Source organism: Typopeltis vanoorti, chromosome 26 (assembly GCF_054136105.1).
Source record: "Typopeltis vanoorti isolate ZY-2024b chromosome 26, IOZ_Tvanoo_1.0, whole genome shotgun sequence".
In the NCBI taxonomy this organism is placed as follows: domain Eukaryota; kingdom Metazoa; phylum Arthropoda; class Arachnida; order Uropygi; family Thelyphonidae; genus Typopeltis; species Typopeltis vanoorti.
In genome coordinates, this window is record NC_143574.1 from 20,979,411 (window position 1) to 20,999,716 (window position 20,306).

The 20,306-nt window shown below is 33.6% G+C and overlaps 1 protein-coding gene across 2 annotated transcripts in view; it reads right to left on the reverse strand.

The window, feature by feature from the left end:
- Window positions 1–491: 491 nt before the first annotated feature.
- LOC150092392 (very long chain fatty acid elongase AAEL008004-like) overlaps window positions 492–20,306 on the reverse strand; it is an 84,209-nt gene continuing 64,394 nt past the window's right edge. For both annotated transcript variants that reach the window (XM_090414915.1, XM_090414914.1), the window contains exons 5-7: window positions 18,295–18,400; window positions 13,096–13,232; window positions 492–2,122 (exon numbers count right to left, since the gene is read on the reverse strand). In XM_090414915.1, the coding sequence (XP_090271041.1) occupies window positions 1,820–2,122; window positions 13,096–13,232; window positions 18,295–18,400 (546 nt within the window). In that variant the 3' untranslated portion in view covers window positions 492–1,819. The remainder of the gene's footprint in view (window positions 2,123–13,095; window positions 13,233–18,294; window positions 18,401–20,306) is intronic.

Here is a 20,306-nt window from a genome sequence, read left to right on the forward strand (position 1 = left end):
CTAACCTCTCCAACACTATGAATTTGAAGCTTCAGTCTTGTTACCTCCTTATGACTCAGTACATTCTTGCTTTCTTCCACTCCTTTGGAAATTGGCTTTTTTCCTTTTACATGACACCTCCAGGGAGGACACCTACTCCACAGCTCTTCGTCTCCACCAACTACAACTACCTTCATCTACACCAATATCATCTACTGCCAACACCACCACTAGTATTTTCACAGACAATCATGAACATCCATGGCCACGGAGAAATTCGAACTGGCAGCCTTTTGGCTGGAGAGTAGACACGCTAACCACTTGGTCAACCAGGCCGGGGCAATGATTTAGTAACATTCTATAAAAATTATGAAACAATGTTAAGCTGCCCTAAAGAAGTTTCAAAATAGTAGAAATTTTCTGCTACTTTCAAATTAATACAATGTAAAAATTGTCGAAAATTAAAATAGTGTAATGTTTCCTTTTAAAATAGTATCAACTAATGCACTGAAAAGGTTTACTAGTATTTTATTCTGTGAATAAAAGTGACAAGGAAAGGTTTAGTCAACTAAAAATCATTTATGAGCAAATCTGAAATTTCCAAATCAGTTTAATTTGGCATTCTGGTAAAAAAGACCATACAGGTTATTTATTTAAAAAACTTTATTATATACCCAACAAGGTATAGAAAAAGTTAATGTCCAGGGAAGGAAATACAAAATTCTAGAAATTAACAAGGGAGGGATGGGAAAATGCAACCTGAAGTACTGTACAGATGAAGTAAATTAATGAACTTGGTCAAAACATGGAATGCTTCAAAAATGGTAGTAATATTAGTTTGGCAGTTAAGCACAACAACTCTACTCTCACTGCACTTTGCTATTTTGAAGGCACTTGAATGGTTATTAAAAAAAATTCTATCATCCAAGTGTATACAATAGATATAAAAATTTGAGAACTTGTTAAGAAACACATCTTGTCAATGTCAACTGCATTAATATTTGTGCTTATTTTCTTTATAAATATGTTTCTAAACTTTAATCCCAACAACTATATAAATCAACAAAATGAAATACTACAACATGTTGATTGAAAAGATTCCAGAGCATATTTGAGCAAGTAATTATGTGGACTTATGTTCTTACTTCCAAACAGAATATATCATTTAAGTAACAATATGCCAATACAGGATAAATGCTTATTATACAAACATATCAACTAAACTTCAGGGTAAATAACTTTGGAAATTAATATAACAGTAGTAATTAGCAGAAATCGGAAACATTAAATATCTTGAAAATGTTATAAACAAACAAAAATCAAACAGAATAAAAAACTGATGGCTTGAAACTGGTAAATATCTATTAACAATAAACTAAAGATAATGAAAATTAAAAATTAACAGGGGAAAGCCAAAATGTTCTTATCACTTCACAACCATCCGAGTTTAACAAAAATTCACTGTTTTTAAAATAATACATTACAAGATAATTACAAATAATGCTATTTTAGTAGCATTAAGTGAAATGAGTGGGGAAGTATACCCTGAATTATTCACCAAGAGTAAAAATAGAAGTTTAAATATCTGTTAATGTTCAGAAGACATCCTTCAACAATGACTTTTCTCTTAGTCCACCTGCTGTTGTACAACCGTTATACGAATGATCAAACATCCATCTGTGAAGTGGCAAATCTAGACAATTCTAGCAAGTGTTCTATTGAATGGATGATCATGATATAATTAAAGCTGGTTGGTTTTGATCTGGAAAGAATTAACTTAGTTTATATAATTCCATCCATTTAACAGTTTTAACACTATCAAATAATTAACTAGCTATTATCATTCATCACTTGACTTTGCTTTTGACCTCATGATCACACCATTCCCATTTTCATGGTGTTTGTGTACTCCATTTGTAACAATGCCATTTGTTTTTCCATTCAGTGTAATACCATTAGATAGTTTACCATTTGCAATGCTTTTTCTTGTTTTTGCCCTGTTGTAAGTATTCTTGTAGAAATCAGCAAAGAGGAACCAGAAAAGTACGGCATGAAACCCAATCCACCACATGAATCCACGAGGATAATTGCAGTCAACAAACAATAGTTGGAAGGAGTGAACGAAGATAGCAATGAACTGAATCTGTAACGAATTTAAAAAAAGTTAATTTCATAAGTTTTTTTTTTAAATATATAGCAATAATTAAACTACAAAGAATGAATTACAGCAAACTGCTTTAACCAGTAAGTAAACAATCTAAGTTTATACATAAAAATTTTATTCATATTTTACTATAGCATAAATAGGTTTGCACATTAAGCATTTCATGACTAAGCTATGAAGCAGACCCTTTATAACAAGGCTTAACTTAAATTTAGTAGGGTTTTTAACTGAAGGATATTGATTTACATACCTGCATAAGTCTTTAAGGTAAAGATGATAAAAACGACTGTTAGAGCTGAGATAGTATGCAATCATAAGTGATGAGCAGAAGATAGCAACAACTGAGTGCAGAAAATATATTCAGATAAGCAAGACAAACCCATGATGAAAAAATTAACACCTAATGTACAACACACATCCCAACATTTTCATCCCTCCTTTTGATGTATAGATAACATGCATGTGCCAACTAGCAGTAGAGTTTGGAGGTACAGACAGAGGACTGATGAATTCTTTAAAAGCATGTGCATTGCTAGTAGCATTTTTCAACCCAAAATCTTTGTTACTGTTGGATTCGTGTAGGGCACACATGACAGAAGTTAAAACAATTGTATTTCAAATTGGCTGTCATTCCAGGTGGTTTAACAAAAAAAAAATACTCCAACCCCTTGATCTTGCAGTAAATAAACCATTCCAAGACAATTTGTGGACTAAGTGGGAAGACTGGATAATGAATGGCTTCCATGAATATAACAAAACAGGGCAGATGAAAAGAACGTCATAAAGATATAGTTATGTGGATTATAGAAAGTTAGGCTGCTATAAGTGAAAACTGTGTTAGAAGTGGTTTCATTAAAGCATAAGGGAATGCAGTGGTATCCAGTGACAATGATTATGAAGCTGAAGAAATACTGTTAAATTGTGTTAAAAATGAAATTTTTAATGAAACCGATTCTTTCAATATTGAGTGATGAAGAATTTTTTGGATTTGAATACTGTAATGTTCAATAAATATTAAGTAATACTTCTACCTTAGTTTTGTGATTACATTTGATTTACCTCTCATACCTTTCAAATGTATACCACGCACGTTCATTTTTAACGAATTTAGACTTTTTGCATAGATAACACGTGCGTTATCTATCGAAAAATATGATATATATATATATATATATATATATATATATATATATATATAGAAAGCCAGCAAAGATGACAGGTGCTAGCCGTTTCATTAAAAATGTCCAATAAAAGCTGAGCTAGTCACATGGCTTTGTAAAATATTTTAGGAGTTTGATTGGCTACACAGCTATCCACCAACATCAACCTGCCATAATTATTTTTCCTCTTGCTTGCCACATAGCAGAAAAATTCCTTTGGAGTAGTGTTGACCTGACTGGCCAATCTCCTCTCATATTCTACTTTTTTTTTTTTTTTTTTTTTAACCATACTTGTCACTTTTCTAGCCTGCACTTTATTCTTCATGCACCTGTTCACTTTAAACGGTCTTGTACTTCATCCATAACATCTTTTGTTACACTGCTCACTTGATTTCACCGTTCATCCCTCTCACTCCTACTCTATTTGCTTAACTTTTAGAATGCAGTTATGCTTTGCTTGGTTAAACACTGCCTTATCATTTCCCATACATGCACTGTCAACATCTTTTCTACACAATTCATCAACCCAATTTAGTGATGCTAGTTGATTACTGAGCTTCTGATAATCTCCCACTTTATCAAGGTCTATATGTGGAACTATAATGTTTCCTGCGACTACCTTCCAAATCTTTGGAAGGTAGTCGCCTCACAGTTGATCTCCTTCACATCCTATGAGATGTGAAATTTAACACCAATAAACCTCATGTTGCTTAAGATAATTATCCTGCAGAAACTCAAATTCTTTCCTTGTTATTATACACTCTTCTTTCTAATCCACATTCCTATAATTTAAATATGATCATCTTCCTTTACTTTCCCAACTAATTTATCTAAATATTTGGCTGGCCTGGTTGGCCGAGTGGTTAGCATATCCATTCTCCAGCCAAAAGGCTGCGGGTTCAAATCCCGCCATGGGCATGGATGTTTGTTGTGTGAAAGTACTAGTGGTGGTAGTCTGAGTAGTGAGACGAAGAGTTGTAGAGTAGATGCCCTCCCTCAATGAGTCTTTGGACTCCCTGGAGGTGTGATGTAATAATAATATTTCACAATCAATACTCTCCACATTCCTTGGCCTATAACAGCATCCTATCAGATATACTATTCTACTGATCTCAACTGCACACCAAACAGCTTTAAAATCTTCACATGTATTACTACTTTCCACTTTGACTCTTGAAGGACAAAGTTCCTTTGCTATCATTAAAAACAGTATGTTTTCACTTAATCTTCCTATCTTTTTTGGAAAATTCTATATCCTACCATTTCAAGTCCTGACAGTCAACCAAGTTTCACTTTTTCACTCATAAATACATTATGGCATAATAGTGTCAGTCAGCTTGAACTAGTGTTTATATTTTAATAATTGTAGTTTGTAGGTAGAATGGGAATTTTAAGACTGATGTTGATATGCAACTTTGAGAATGCACATAATTTTGGACATAGTGAATAACAGTACAAGTTGCTTGGGATACTGTCAAGAGCTGAAGATATTACAGATGAATATTTGTAGGGATTAATGAATTGTCTTAATATGATAGGCTGTTCTGACACAGAAGGGTGATAGGAGGCAAAATGCATAACTTTGCATTTTGGCTTTATTTGATAACATTTTAAACAAAATGGTTAGCACTTGTTACGTTGCTGGTTCACTATGTAACAGTTTATTCTTGGTTCTTTCAAATCTAAAATTTACATAATGCATGTCTTCGGTATTAATTTTTTTTTTTTGGCATGGATTTTTAATATCTTGCTTATCTGAATGTATTTTCTGCACTCAGTTGTTGCTATCTTGTGCCCACCACTTAATTGCATCTTAGCTCTAATGAAGTCTTGTCAAGTTTTCACCAACTTTACCTTCAAGACTTTTTTTTTTACACATGTAAAAATATCCAATTAAACTACCCCCTGTTAAATTTAACTATTAAGCCTATTGTTACAAAGTCTTCTCCACTGACGACCCCCTCCCCAGAAAATTTACTGTATTAATGAGATTTCTTCATATCTCATAAGACAATATATGAACTACTTAGTTATCACTTCAGAGAGGGACCAAAACTAAAAATTTAGATAAGGCCAAGCTAGAAAAACAACTTAGGTAGAAATTAAACCTTTAAGAGCTTCACTGAAAATTATGCAACTTTACAGGCATGTATATATTGCCATATTATGGCAAAGTACTTCAGACTAGTTTATGCTTTTGAAGTCTGGAGAAAGCATCTCCATAGGCCTATGACAAAAGCACTGAGCATCTAGGTTTATAGTAGTTCTAGTAGTAGTGCCAGAACTACTATAAACCTAAGAACTACAATGCATATGTACTATATGACCAGCCATGGAATGAATACCAATATATATGTAGCAAAATAATTCATCTACTATGGCTGTTCAAAGTTTGACAATGTTGAATTCTGCAATAGCCTTTTAAATACTCATTTTAGTTGTAATAACCATATGCCATTATCCAATTTCTGATAACCATATTTTCAATTGTTGGTCTTTTTCCCCCCCCTTCTCACAGGTGTAAAATATGACCATATTTTACATATTCTACTGATAAAGTGGCTTTTCAGTAATACTCTAAACAGCCTTATTCGGGAATTGTTTAGTTTTGTTTTTTATCTCCAATAAAGTGGAACATAGCCACTAAAGCCAAATTTTAGATTAAATTTATTACAATAAAATTTTTGTATGTATGTAGGACTCAGGTTACCTTGCATATACTTTATGCAAACAAATTAAAATGACAAAACTTACAAACTGGACAAATTACAGAGCGTTTACACTATTTTGAATAGATTCACTATTGATTTTAGCATGTGACAAGTTGACCATTGAAAATGCCACTGTTTTGACTAACCAAGGTCAAATGTTATAACGTATCTTCCAAATGCAGTGTTAGTCCTCAGTTCAAATCAAATATGTCAATAATTGAATCACTTTTTGCTCAGTAGCTCTATCAACAGCATTTAAGAGTGGTATATGCTGTCAATCTTATTTGAATGACAAACCAACCACAACATTCAACTTTTGTTGAATCTGGAGTTTAAGATGGAGATTCTTAAGATACTAAAGAATGTAGCTACAAGACAACATAATGTTATTGTACATTGTCTTCAAGAGCGAAATGCTAACTTTTTTTTTTTTTTTAGTAATTATAGCAAACAAAAATTGTGCAAGATCTTATAGTGAATCTTTTTAAATGAAAAATTTTCCAAAATCATGTTTTCTAGTAGCCTGTTATAATCTCAAGCTACCTTTCGGTTAGTCTTCCTAATAAACTTCCTTAAGGGATGTAGCAAAGGAATCCAAGATATACTGTCATATATCCATTCTGTAATGTATTATTTATATTGCTGGATGTATTGTATTTATTTTCTAGTTTTCACCTGGTCCAATGTATATCCTGTAGATTATCTTTTGTTTCAATTGATGCAGACAATAGTTTATCTTGACTAATTACTTACAACATGAGCAAAAGCTTTGCTCTTATATGGAAGTAATGTCTTATATATAATCTTGGTAATCTCCAAGGAGTCACTCATGGGAGCCCCACTCAACCATAAGCTTTAGCCATTTACACCAGCATTTCCGAAACTGCAGACTGCTTCCCCCTTGGAGGCAGTTAGTTTTGTTGAGGGGGGCCATGAAATAATGAAAACAAATTTAAAATGTTTTAAGACTAAGTAGATATTTTTTATCTTAAAAGAAATGCATTTTTATTATTTATTTTAATGGGAAAAAAACGCATTGGTTCACAAATTTTTTTTCCTAATGAATATTAGGAAAAAAAATGTATAAGAAGAATTGCATAGAAGCAAAATGATTAAGCATATGCTTATTCATATAAGTTTCATTTCAAAAAAGGTATGGATAAGCACAAAAAAAAGCTTACAAATGAAAAATCTTGTGCTCATTTAAAAAGGCCAAGTTTTCATGCTTTAAGTTAATGTTTCATTGCTGGTATACACCTGTGTATACAGGAAGTATACACTTGTATATACAGGTGTATACACCTGTATATACAGTGCTCATTTAAAAAGGCCAAGTTTTCATGCTTTAAGTTAATGTTTCATTGCTGGTATACACCTGTGTATACAGGAAGTATACACTTGTATATACAGGTGTATACACCTGTATATACAGTGCTCATTTAAAAAGGCCAAGTTTTCATGCTTTAAGTTAATGTTTCATTGCTGGTATACACCTGTGTATACAGGAAGTATACACTTGTATATACAGGTGTATACACCTGTATATACAGTGCTCATTTAAAAAGGCCAAGTTTTCATGCTTTAAGTTAATGTTTCATTGCTGGTATACACCTGTGTATACAGGAAGTATACACTTGTATATACAGGTGTATACACCTGTATATACAGTGCTCATTTAAAAAGGCCAAGTTTTCATGCTTTAAGTTAATGTTTCATTGCTGGTATACACCTGTGTATACAGGAAGTATACACTTGTATATACAGGTGTATACACCTGTATATACAGTGCTCATTTAAAAAGGCCAAGTTTTCATGCTTTAAGTTAATGTTTCATTGCTGGTATACACCTGTGTATACAGGAAGTATACACTTGTATATACAGGTGTATACACCTGTATATACAGTGCTCATTTAAAAAGGCCAAGTTTTCATGCTTTAAGTTAATGTTTCATTGCTGGTATACACCTGTGTATACAGGAAGTATACACTTGTATATACAGGTGTATACACCTGTATATACAGTGCTCATTTAAAAAGGCCAAGTTTTCATGCTTTAAGTTAATGTTTCATTGCTGGTATACACCTGTGTATACAGGAAGTATACACTTGTATATACAGGTGTATACACCTGTATATACAGTGCTCATTTAAAAAGGCCAAGTTTTCATGCTTTAAGTTAATGTTTCATTGCTGGTATACACCTGTGTATACAGGAAGTATACACTTGTATATACAGGTGTATACACCTGTATATGCAGTGCTCATTTAAAAAGGCCAAGTTTTCATGCTTTAAGTTAATGTTTCATTGCTGGTATACACCTGTGTATACAGGAAGTATACACTTGTATATACAGGTGTATACACCTGTATATACAGTGCTCATTTAAAAAGGCCAAGTTTTCATGCTTTAAGTTAATGTTTCATTGCTGGTATACACCTGTGTATACAGGAAGTATACACTTGTATATACAGGTGTATACACCTGTATATACAGGTGTATACACCTGTATATACAGTGCTCATTTAAAAAGGCCAAGTTTTCATGCTTTAAGTTAATGTTTCATTGCTGGTATACACCTGTGTATACAGGAAGTATACACTTGTATATACAGGTGTATACACCTGTATATACAGGTGTATACACCTGTATATACAGTGCTCATTTAAAAAGGCCAAGTTTTCATGCTTTAAGTTAATGTTTCATTGCTGGTATACACCTGTGTATACAGGAAGTATACACTTGTATATACAGGTGTATACACCTGTATATACAGGTGTATACACCTGTATATACAGTGCTCATTTAAAAAGGCCAAGTTTTCATGCTTTAAGTTAATGTTTCATTGCTGGTATACACCTGTGTATACAGGAAGTATACACTTGTATATACAGGTGTATACACCTGTATATACAGTGCTCATTTAAAAAGGCCAAGTTTTCATGCTTTAAGTTAATGTTTCATTGCTGGTATACACCTGTGTATACAGGAAGTATACACTTGTATATACAGGTGTATACACCTGTATATACAGTGCTCATTTAAAAAGGCCAAGTTTTCATGCTTTAAGTTAATGTTTCATTGCTGGTATACACCTGTGTATACAGGAAGTATACACTTGTATATACAGGTGTATACACCTGTATATACAGTGCTCATTTAAAAAGGCCAAGTTTTCATGCTTTAAGTTAATGTTTCATTGCTGGTATACACCTGTGTATACAGGAAGTATACACTTGTATATACAGGTGTATACTACACCTGTGTATACAGCAGTCTTCCTGTACCTGGGGTACAGGAAGACTGCTGATAGCACAGATCACATGCATCAAAACTAAACGCAGAAGATTCCCTTATTCACTAATTTCATCTTGTTAGTCAGTGGTGTGCTAGTATTGGTACATGATGCTATTATTCGATCTATTCTACGTAAAAAAAAATGTAACCCCGAGATGGATATGTTTCATGTTCTTGTACTGCAAATGTACAATAACAATATATCTCTATCTATATTAAAATAGAAGATAATGTGCCATGTCAAATGTGTGTGTGTGTGTGTGTGTGTGTGTGTGTGTGTGTGTGTGTGTGTGTGTGTGTGTGTGTGTGTGTGTAAGATGCTAAAAATGTCATGTTTGCATTTGATTTTTGCAATATTTGCTGTGTATGTTTTGTATTGAATATAAATACAATAAATATTGTAAATATTTTCATTTTTCCAAAGGAGGACTTTACTTTATAAGTTTAGGAAGCACTGATTTACACTATATCAGGTCATCCCAAAAGTAATGTCCATTTTTTATACTGTACTTGTTCAAAAATGTTTTAGTTTGTCTAAACATGAATTTTAAAAGCTTTATAAGTACTGCTAAGTTCAGGTGGCCTCATTCTAAGGAATTCCACCATGCAAGAACATCATAAGTTATTGTTTAAATAACCCTTTATTACTATAGAGGTCACTGAAAAGTACATTAGGCACATCATGGTTTATGAGTTCAAAAAAGGCAACAATGCTGCTACCACTAAAAATGTGTAAGAAATGTATGGCAATGTTTTGAATATGCAAGAGTGCCAGCAATGGTTCCAAAAATTTTGATAAGGGAGCTTTAGCTTGAAAGACTCCCCTCACTCTGGGTGGTCTGTCTCTCTCTTGATAATGATATGCTGGAAGCCACTATTGCAAGAAATAGTCAATGCAATTGTTGAAGATTTAGTAAAAGATTTTAATTCATCATCACCGACCATCCATTACGAGGAACCCACCAAGCTTAGTCGCTATTCCAAAGCTTGGCAAGCAGGTTCCTCATGATCTGATGAACAACAATCTAAGAGAGCACATCAACATCTGTACTGCTTTTCATTCTCTAGAGGTTCAATCTCCGTTTTTGGGTTGTGTAATCACTGGTGATGAAAGTGGATACTTTACAAGAACATTAAGCACTGAAGGCAGTGGGTTCATTCAGGGGAACAGGCTAAACCTCAGCCAAAACAAGACCTTCACCCTCAGAAGGTTTTGTTAAGCATTTGATGGGATATAGCTGGCATTACACAGTTTGAACTCTTGCCACAAAACTAAACAATCACAGCTGAAGTATACTGTGAACAACTCAACTGAATGAAAAACTGAAAGAAAAGAGGTATTCTCTGGTCAATCAAAAGGTGTTTTTCACCATGAAAACATACCCTCACAGTGCAAGAATCATCTCTACCAAGATTGAGGAATCTTGCTGGGAAAAGCTTCCACATCCTCTATATTCTCCTGATTTTGCACATTCAGATTAACACTTATTTTGCAGTTCTCAACATTAACAAAAAATAATGAATGAGTTTTAAAAGAGGTAAACCGTGAGTAGACATATTGGTACACAATAAATAACGGAAAAAATTCACGTAGAAAGATTATTTATTAGTATAATTTTCGCCTGTGTGTCACAGGCATCTTCAGTACATTAAGCTCAAAATTAAACACTAACTGACAATTCCAAAAAGCACCACCTAAGTAGCTGGTGTAAGATAACTAAAAAGGTCAATAACTTTCCTAAAAAAAAAAAATTAATACAATAAAAAGTTAGTACTTTACAAATCAGCTAATCTTTCCTATCTCCAATAAAGGGGATAGACGTAAGCCGTCGGATCTGTTTAAGTTAGGAGAATGAAGTAGAGTTTCACATGTTTCTTTATAAAGGCGTTCCATGAGAAACTGACTTTTGTGAAGAACTCTTGTCTTTCTCCAATGAACTCTGTGTCTAGTGAAGATGGCATGTTCAGAAAGTCCAGACTTTTCAGGTTTAAAGTATTCAATATAAGATTGGTGTTCTTCTAGCCGAATAGAAGAACACCAATCTTATATTAAATACTTTAAACCTGAAAAGTCTGGACTTTCTGAACATGCCATCTTCACTAGACACAGAGTTCATTGGAGAAAGACAAGAGTTCTTCACAAAAGTCAGTTTCTCATGGAACGCCTTTATAAAGAAACATGTGAAACTCTACTTCATTCTCCTAACTTAAACAGATCCGACGGCTTACGTCTATCCCCTTTATTGGAGATAGGAAAGATTAGCTGACTTGTAAAGTACTAACTTTTTATTAATTTTTTTTTTTTTTTTTTTTTAGGAAAGTTGACCTTTTTAGTTATCTTACACCAGCTACTTAGGTGGTGCTTTTTGGAATTGTCAGTTAGTGTTTAATTTTGAGCTTAATGTACTGAAGATGCCTGTGACACACAGGCGAAAATTATACTAATAAATAATCTTTCTACGCGAGTTTTTTCCGTTATTTATTGTATACCAAAAAATAATGAAAATTATTGGGACTGAAATTGAGCCTATGCGACTTCTTTGCCTACAAACCTCCTGAATTCTATAGAAGTGGCATTAATGAAGTTTTTGCAATGTTGGAAGAGCCATTCTCCATTTGAATCAACAACAGGTTATTGATTCAACTGGAGAATATATACTTGATTAAATTAGTGATTTAACTTTTATATCACTTTCAAAACTTAATGCTAAAAACTATTACTTTTGGGATGACCTGATACCTACACTCAATGCACTCATGCAATGCATTCTGCTCTAACAACTCTTCACTCAAAAATCTACTCACATGCTTCACCACATTATACAACTTCCAGGTATGACCTCTTGTTCTTCCAATCTCAACATCTACTTTTTATAATTTCTTCTGTATTAATCTGACAGAATTCCTCAACTTGAAGGAACATCACATCTCTTTTCCTCCTATCCACCAACCTCTGTAACCCACAATCTCTCAAATATTCTTCATAAACACTCTAGTCCTGACATCACTTTGGTTATTTGTTGCTGGATCCCCTCTAGTGTGTCCACATCACCATGAAAACTAGGTGCCATATCTGAGCACAATAGTCCATATGTGGTCTGACCAATGCCTTATATAGATGCACCACCACCTTCTTATCCATACATGTCAAGGTACTTTATCATAGCAGCAATACAATGCTATGACCATAAAGAATTGTGTTTATAAATTAATTGCCATTTATAAAGCCAAAAGAGTACAGATTTGGTTCAGATGTAACATCAGGAATGTGATACTACTGGCCAAGAGGCCAAACATAACATGCGGCCAAACATAACTGGCCAAACATAACATGTTCTATAATTTGAACATGTTATAGTTCAAATTATAGAACATAGGTCAACCATACATTTGATTTGCATCAACTTAGGTAGAGCAGTTATTTCCAAAAATAGCAGTGGTCTAAGAAAAAATTTTTCATCTTTTTCACATTAGATGGTCAATACACTTTGATATTGTATGAACAGAAAATGCAGCATCACTGAAGTTTAGCATGTGACATGGCAAAAATTGCTACATTATGTAGATAAGGCTGGACCTTCTAGGAAAAGTATTGCAACTGAAGCAGCCTAGTTTTTTTTCCTTCCTGATGCCAGAATCCTGCCCTATTACAATTATTGTACAAATGGAGGCTTTAAAATTCATCTATTAACAGCCAGTTACTGAATTTGAATCATGTTTAAAATTGAAATGTTTGTAAACTACCATTTTCAATAAAGTTTAAATGAAGTGATTAATAGATCTTACCATCTGGAATGCTGTCATATATTTTTTCCACCAGAGATATTTGTACATACTAGGGCCAATGGCTGCTAGTCCATAATAAAAGTACATGACAACATGAACAAGACTGTTAACAAAGGCAAAAAATGTGCTATGGCCACCTAAAAAAAAAAGTAAAATTAATGTTTAAAACACAATGAATTAAGATTCTCTAAGCAAATTTATTTTGTTGAATGTCCAAATCTAAGTTCAATATTGTAGTATTCTAATTATTTTTAATAATTAAAAATTAGTTTGTAAAATTCAATGCAGTTGAAGATATTTTTTCCTTTTGCATAGACTTTTACAGAGGTCACAAATCTTGTAAATAAAATTCATGTTGTGTACTACTATTTGGAGTTGCATTCTTATTTTTTGTAAAAACCCAGGTGGGTAGTGAACTCAACAAGGGCAATGTCATAAAAAGCGGCATAGTACCGAAGTGGCTCCATTTTCAGTTAACAGGATTACGATATGTTGCCAGTGTGATTTAAGAGTGAACAATTAGTGATGAAGGTCATCCAAAACTTCGAATTCCCACCACCACCATTGATGAAGGTCAAAACCGTTTGTGCAGGAGTATTTGGGGGTCTCCAACCCTTAATCCAAGGACTCCCGAGTTATATATAGGATAGGAAACCTTTGAAGAAAGAAAAGGACGATTGAGGGTACTCAATTTTCTTGCTGCAGATAATCAGCACATTCGAAATAGAATGTGGCCCGTGGGCAGGAGAAGCACCGAAGAAGCAGAGTGACATACCAGCATGCACTGCAAGTAAATGAGCCTGCATCATGCACCTGCAATTGACCTGGAAAAGCCAGCGACAGTATGCTTCAAGTCTCAGGAGTGAGCCACTGAATGATGACTATGAGACTGTATACGAAAGCGCAGAGTGTTAGGACAGAAGAGCAGTCTATGGAACCAGTAAAGATATAAGGGACTGATAATTAAGTGTGCAGATGAGGAACTGAGTAAATTTTATACTTTTGAGTTTGTAGAGGATTGGCTGAGAGCCCATAAGATACTGCTAAGTTAGAAAATTTCATTGTCATGGATTGAGAAGCCTGGAATCAGAGATATATTGTATGACTGAGCAAAATATTGAAAACTTGCAATTAGAATTGTAGAACTGAATCTAGTTTTGAAAATGATTGCTTTATGTGCATGATTGAGAATCTATATTATATGTTACAGTATAACTTGTAGCATAGGATGCAATTAAGGGAAGATTAATATAGTAGAGTACTATCATGTATAATTGTTATTGACTTAAATATATGTTTTGTTAATGTGGAATACTGCCCGATCTTTATACAATGCACTGTCTCTAAAAAGATTTATGAACCTATAAGCAAAGAATTCAAAGAATAGCCACAACTCAGAAATTAAGATTCTTAATTGAATGTAGTATATCCTACAGGGGTCATAGAATATCCCTAATACCTCCCAAGAGAATCCTGGTCACGCAGTCATTAAATAAAAATAAATTTCCAGAATTCTCATGGTATCAGAGATATCTAAATAGCTTAGAGTGGCAGGGCTAGCTCAAGATAAAATTGATAGCTACCCACTCATAACAGAAAATATATAAGTAAAAGGCAAAGAGAGAGAGAGAGAGAGAGAGATCAGAAGAGAGAACATAAAAGAAGAATGAAAAATTTTACAAGTTTATACAATTAAACTTCAAAGCCTGCCAAAGAAATCTGGAAGGAAGTAGACAGCTCTGAAAGTGTATGTTGGTTTTTATCAACATACACCTGTAGAGGTGTGCTAGCTTAAAAAAGCAGGAGCTAATGCAAGGGATGGGTGTTGATAGAATTTTTTTTTTCCCTAAAAATATTTTTCAGGAGTATCTAAAAGATCCATTTTCAATCCTATGAGACCACCATTCAGCATATCTACTCTTGCATAATGGCCTGAACATTTGTTCCCTGATTTTGCACTTCCACATTCAAGTGAACACTTATTATGGCCACTTAATTAAATCCATTCAAGTGCAATCCAGCCTTATCTTCTTCCTCCCAAATTCAAGCATAGAGAATGAAATGAGAAAACAAACAGTGACGAGCACGAGCAATATGAAACAAAGCAAAGCTAGATGTCAATAAGACTTGGGACATAAACCTGGTCTTGAGGGAATGTTCCAGGGAGTAAGCATCAGCATTTGCCTACCTGTTTAACAAGTCCTGCAACACTGAACTGGCATCCCTACTCTTGTGCCAACTCACTCAGTGTATTCAAGTTTTCTTGAAAGGCCACAAAAATTTTCTCTACTCAGTTCTTTCCAACTTTGCATCATCAGCAAATGACTGAACATCCCCATTCAAATCTTCCGATAATATTTACAAGTTAAACAGCAATGGTCCTAAAACATACCCCTGAGGCACAACAATGGTGACTTTCTCTAGAATATTGCTCTCCCATACCCAATTTGTTGACAAATTGCCAAATCTATTTTAATGAACTAGTCTAATATCCAACCTTATCCACTCTAGTCTGACTATCTTCTGTAAGATATCAAAATTCTTTGCAAAATCTAAGTACTACTGTATATCCATCTCCCTCATCCAATGCAGCTGTCACTTTTATTATAATAAGTATATTACTAAAACATGACTTTCCTTTAGCAAACCCATGCTGTCCATCAAAAGATAATACCTCAGTTAACCTAATTCTAGATTCTGGTTCTTACTAGCCTTTCCAACACTAACAAACCTGACAGATTAGCCTATGCTTGAGTTCTGTCACCTTCCTTATGACATGGTACAATCTTCGTTTTCTTCTACTCCTTTGGAAGTGAACCAAATGTAAGACTCAAATAATGTGGATAAGTTTAAGGAATTTTTAATGTTTTTATGATTTTCTTTATGTTAGTAGAAAATATTTTTAATTTGTTGTCTGTACAGAATTGCAGTAATTTAATACCATTTATAATTTTGCACTGTTACATTAAATCTGACTGGTCTGCAATTCATGCACTTACCACTCCAGATATAGTTTAGTTTGATTTTTATCTACAGTTTATTGCAATTCTTTGTAGTTTTGCATTCAGGCATTTGTAAAACTTCCATCTAAATATCTTCATTTTTAATACATTTTTAATACTCTAGCACTGATGACATCTGTTTGCTCCTCTAATTTCTCAACTATTTCATATCTAACAGATCTCATAAGGATCAAACCAGTTTCTTATTCTGTTTATTTTCATATTTAATTTGCCATCTTCACAAAAAAATTGCCTAAATAGTTTAAATGTTTTTGTTTGACAAATGTCCCATTCAGGATGAACCTGATGTTTTCAGTGTTCTTATCCATTTTCATGTCTTTTTTATTGCCGTTTTCATGCCAAATTTGTTACAGCAGTTATTCAATTTTAACTAAAGAATTCTGTAGTCTTGTTAGAATCCTGGTACACCAACATAATGTAAAGGAGCTAACCAGAATTAACATCTGATTTGGTATGCCTAATGTTTCGTTTATATGATTTGTATGTCTCAGTTGATTTTTCAAATCATGTACCTTCAAATTCCAAACACCAACTTACAACTCAAACATTAACTTGATGTCGCATCACCACACTATAGCATTTTCAAAATGCTTCTCTTGGCACGGTTATGCCTTTTCCAGATCACAAAACAAAAACTGATCTTTGTCTTCCTATAACTGTTTTAAAGTGTATCCTGTTAAGAATTTGGCATGAATCCAGCTTGTAATTCACAAAATTTCTTATTTCTCAATTTTTTTTTTTAGCATCTTCAAGTATGCCTACGAACATTAAGGAAAATTACTGTAATTCTAAACAAAGAATTATTTCCATTTCTATAGATGCATACCATGACAGCTTTGATATCAATCTGACTTGAATATGCTTGTGCAGTTGCTGTTTTTATACTTATTACTACATATTTGAGCATTTTTTGTCAAGTCTATTCTAGATTATGCTTCAGATTGCATTTTTCTACATCATCCAAGGCAGAAAAATGCCATCTAAGTAGATATATGTACTCCTGATTGTATTCATCTATTTTTCTAACCAATGTCACCTGTTTTGTTTATTTTAATCATGCTAAATGATCTTGGTCTCTAATGAAACAAAATTAGATCCCAAAGCAATCCTATCTAAAAAATTTAAAGCTATGTTAATAACAAGTTAATATAAACAAATCTTATGAAGGATGGGAACAAAACCTGTGGCAGTAATTTCCTTTGAATGAGTGCAGTTTTGTAGTAATATTTTGTGGGAGGTGACCAAAAAATTCAGTTGTCAGTTAATGTCAGTGTCAACTGAGAAAACAAGTGAAAAAACAGCAAGGTATGCTGTTCAATTATATTTCACTGGTATTTTGCTAGAACTAATAAAAATCAAAATAGAAATTCAGCTATACTGTAACACCATACTACTTAAACTGTGCTAGTCAACCTTGTTATCAATGATTCAAAGTAATGGAGATATTTACCTTCATGACAGTGAAGAAAAGGATGATAAGCACATGTACTATAAATCAGTTTAGACAACACATGCTGTCTACAAAATTAGAAGCCTTTGCAATGTGAGATAGGTTGCTTTCAATTATTGCAGTGAGAGTCAGCTAAGGAGCATTCATTATATTTGTTAACTGCAGCAAAAATTATGATATAAATCAAATTATAACAGTAAAATACCAAAATGAGCAAAAATTAAATTATCTTAAATCCAGAAATAAAATGGAGTCTTAACTGGATAAAAATGTGTCACAAATACAAAAATCTTTATTAGATCTACATATACACACACAGCAGCTATTACAGGATTCTGCCTGGATTTCAGAAATAAGATTTGAAATATACAGTTATTTGCAGAAACTGGTGACAAGTAGATCTTTCAATAAAAAAAAATAAATTGCTAAGTTCATAATCAGATGTTTGAATTTAGCAAATTTTTCCTAGAAGTTTATATTAAAAAAATGAATAAACTCAGTATTTCATGTAAGAATTTGTGATGAACATTAGACTTCCACTTAGCTTTATGGCAAAGTCAATTTATTTGCTACAGAAATTGACTTTGCTATTGTGACTTCTGGAAATAGCTAACTTCAGTATTTCAAGTTAACTAAATGCTAAGTAGCAGTGTGTGTCAATGAGATGCATGCATCTTATTTCAATAATCATGTTAAAGAAATTGCAATTTCATGAAAAATAGTTACCTGGTGTAAATTTCACTCCCCACCAAATACTCATGGGTAAAATACCATGATGGACAACATGAAGTGTGGACACATGAGTAAACTTCTTTCGAAGAACAAAGAATATCTGTAAAACAACGTTGACATTCAAGTTTTAAAGCCAAGTATATAAAATATATAGTATATGTAATATGTTTGAAAATTATTTACATAAAATTCACATAAACTTAGCTTTACATTGAGTGAACTCTTTAGACAAACAGGAAGAACTAATATCTACCTGGAAAAACACAGGAACTATGTTCATTACCTGTACTATAGCTGTTCTGGAGTCTACCATGTCATGGATATTATTACACAGGCACCTCCATGAAGTCCTAAGACCCATGAGAAACCAAAACTATTAACACAATGTCTATCATTCCTCTCCTTGAAACTATCAACTGGCAATGCACTTACATCTGACTCAGGCAACTTATTCCATTCATTCACTACTCTCCAAGCAAAAAAATCTAGTCAACATACCTGCTAACCACTCTTAACTTCCAGGGATGACCTCTTGTTCTGCTGCCTCGAACAAAGTGTTGAAACATTTCCTCCTTACATCAATCCTATAAAATCCTTTAGCTTAAAAGGTTTCTATCATATCTCTTTTTCACCTATCAACCAACTTTAATTCGCAAACCCTTAATTATCCTCATAAGCATTCCACAGAGCACTCACTACTTTGATCAATCACTTCTAGATCCTCTCCATTTCCTCTTTCCTAAGAAACTCAAAACTCATGAGCACAGTAATCCAGATGTGGTCATATCAAGGCTTTATGAAGAGGAATGATGACTCCCTATCTGCATGTTCTTCAATAAACAAGAATTCTGTGAGATACTCTGAGTACATTAGCAACGTCCTCTAAACTTCAACTCTACTAACCCTCAAATCCCGGACTTCAATTTCCTCGGTGTGAATGTTCCCTTAGATTATAATCTTTGTATCCCAAAATGCATAACTTCATACTTTTCTACATTAAATCAAAGTCCATTATGTTTTGCCTATACTGTCAGCCTATTCAAATCCTGCAAGCTCTTTACATCACTTTACCCTACCCAACTTTGCATTATCAGCAAACTGAATATCTCCCTTCAAATTATTTCCTCTATTTAATTAATTAGATGAAGAGCCAAAGGCTTCAATTCTGCAACCTAAACTTATTCAAGTTAAGGGGTATTACATCCCATATTGTTTCATAGCCGAATAAGAAACTCAAAGAGTTTCATGCCAAATATAGTAAATATACATAAAGTTCGGCGAGTCCAAGCGTAAGCAAATACCTGGATAGTGTTACAACTGACCGTTTAGGGAGTGCAACACTGAGGCAACTCATGGTAAGGGTGGAGCAAGCTCCAATCACTATTCTTGATATTTCCCCATAATGTGAAACTCAGCTCCTAGGAGCTGTATTACTGTTCTACATTATGAGTGAGAGAAGGTCACTACCCAGACTGGTTTCAACCTTTATTGAGGTCTCATCAGTGAGCAGGTAGACCTAAAAATACCAAGTTTGTAGGAAACAGAACTTACATATACCCTACTATGAGAATTGCTAAGAAGGTGTCCTAATAATTATATGAAGAGCCAAAGGCTTCAATTCGGTGACCTAAACTTAAGTTAAGGGATATTACATCCCATATTGTTCCATAGCCAAATAAGAAACTCAAGGAGTTTCATGCTGAATATAGTAAATATATAAAGTTTGGCAAGTCCAAGCATAAGCAAATACCCTTGCGCTTGGACTCGCCGAACTTTATATATTTACTATATTCAGCATAAAACTCTGAGTTTCTTATTCAGCTATGAAACAATATGGGATGTAATATCCCTTAACTTAAATATTTCCTCTATGATTATATAGAAATTAAACAGCAGTGGTCTAAGCAAAGAGCCATACAGCATGCCACTAGTCACCTGCCTTCTGAATTCTGCTTCTCCATATACTACTTTTTGGTATCTGTTCATCAGCCACTCTGATTCATATC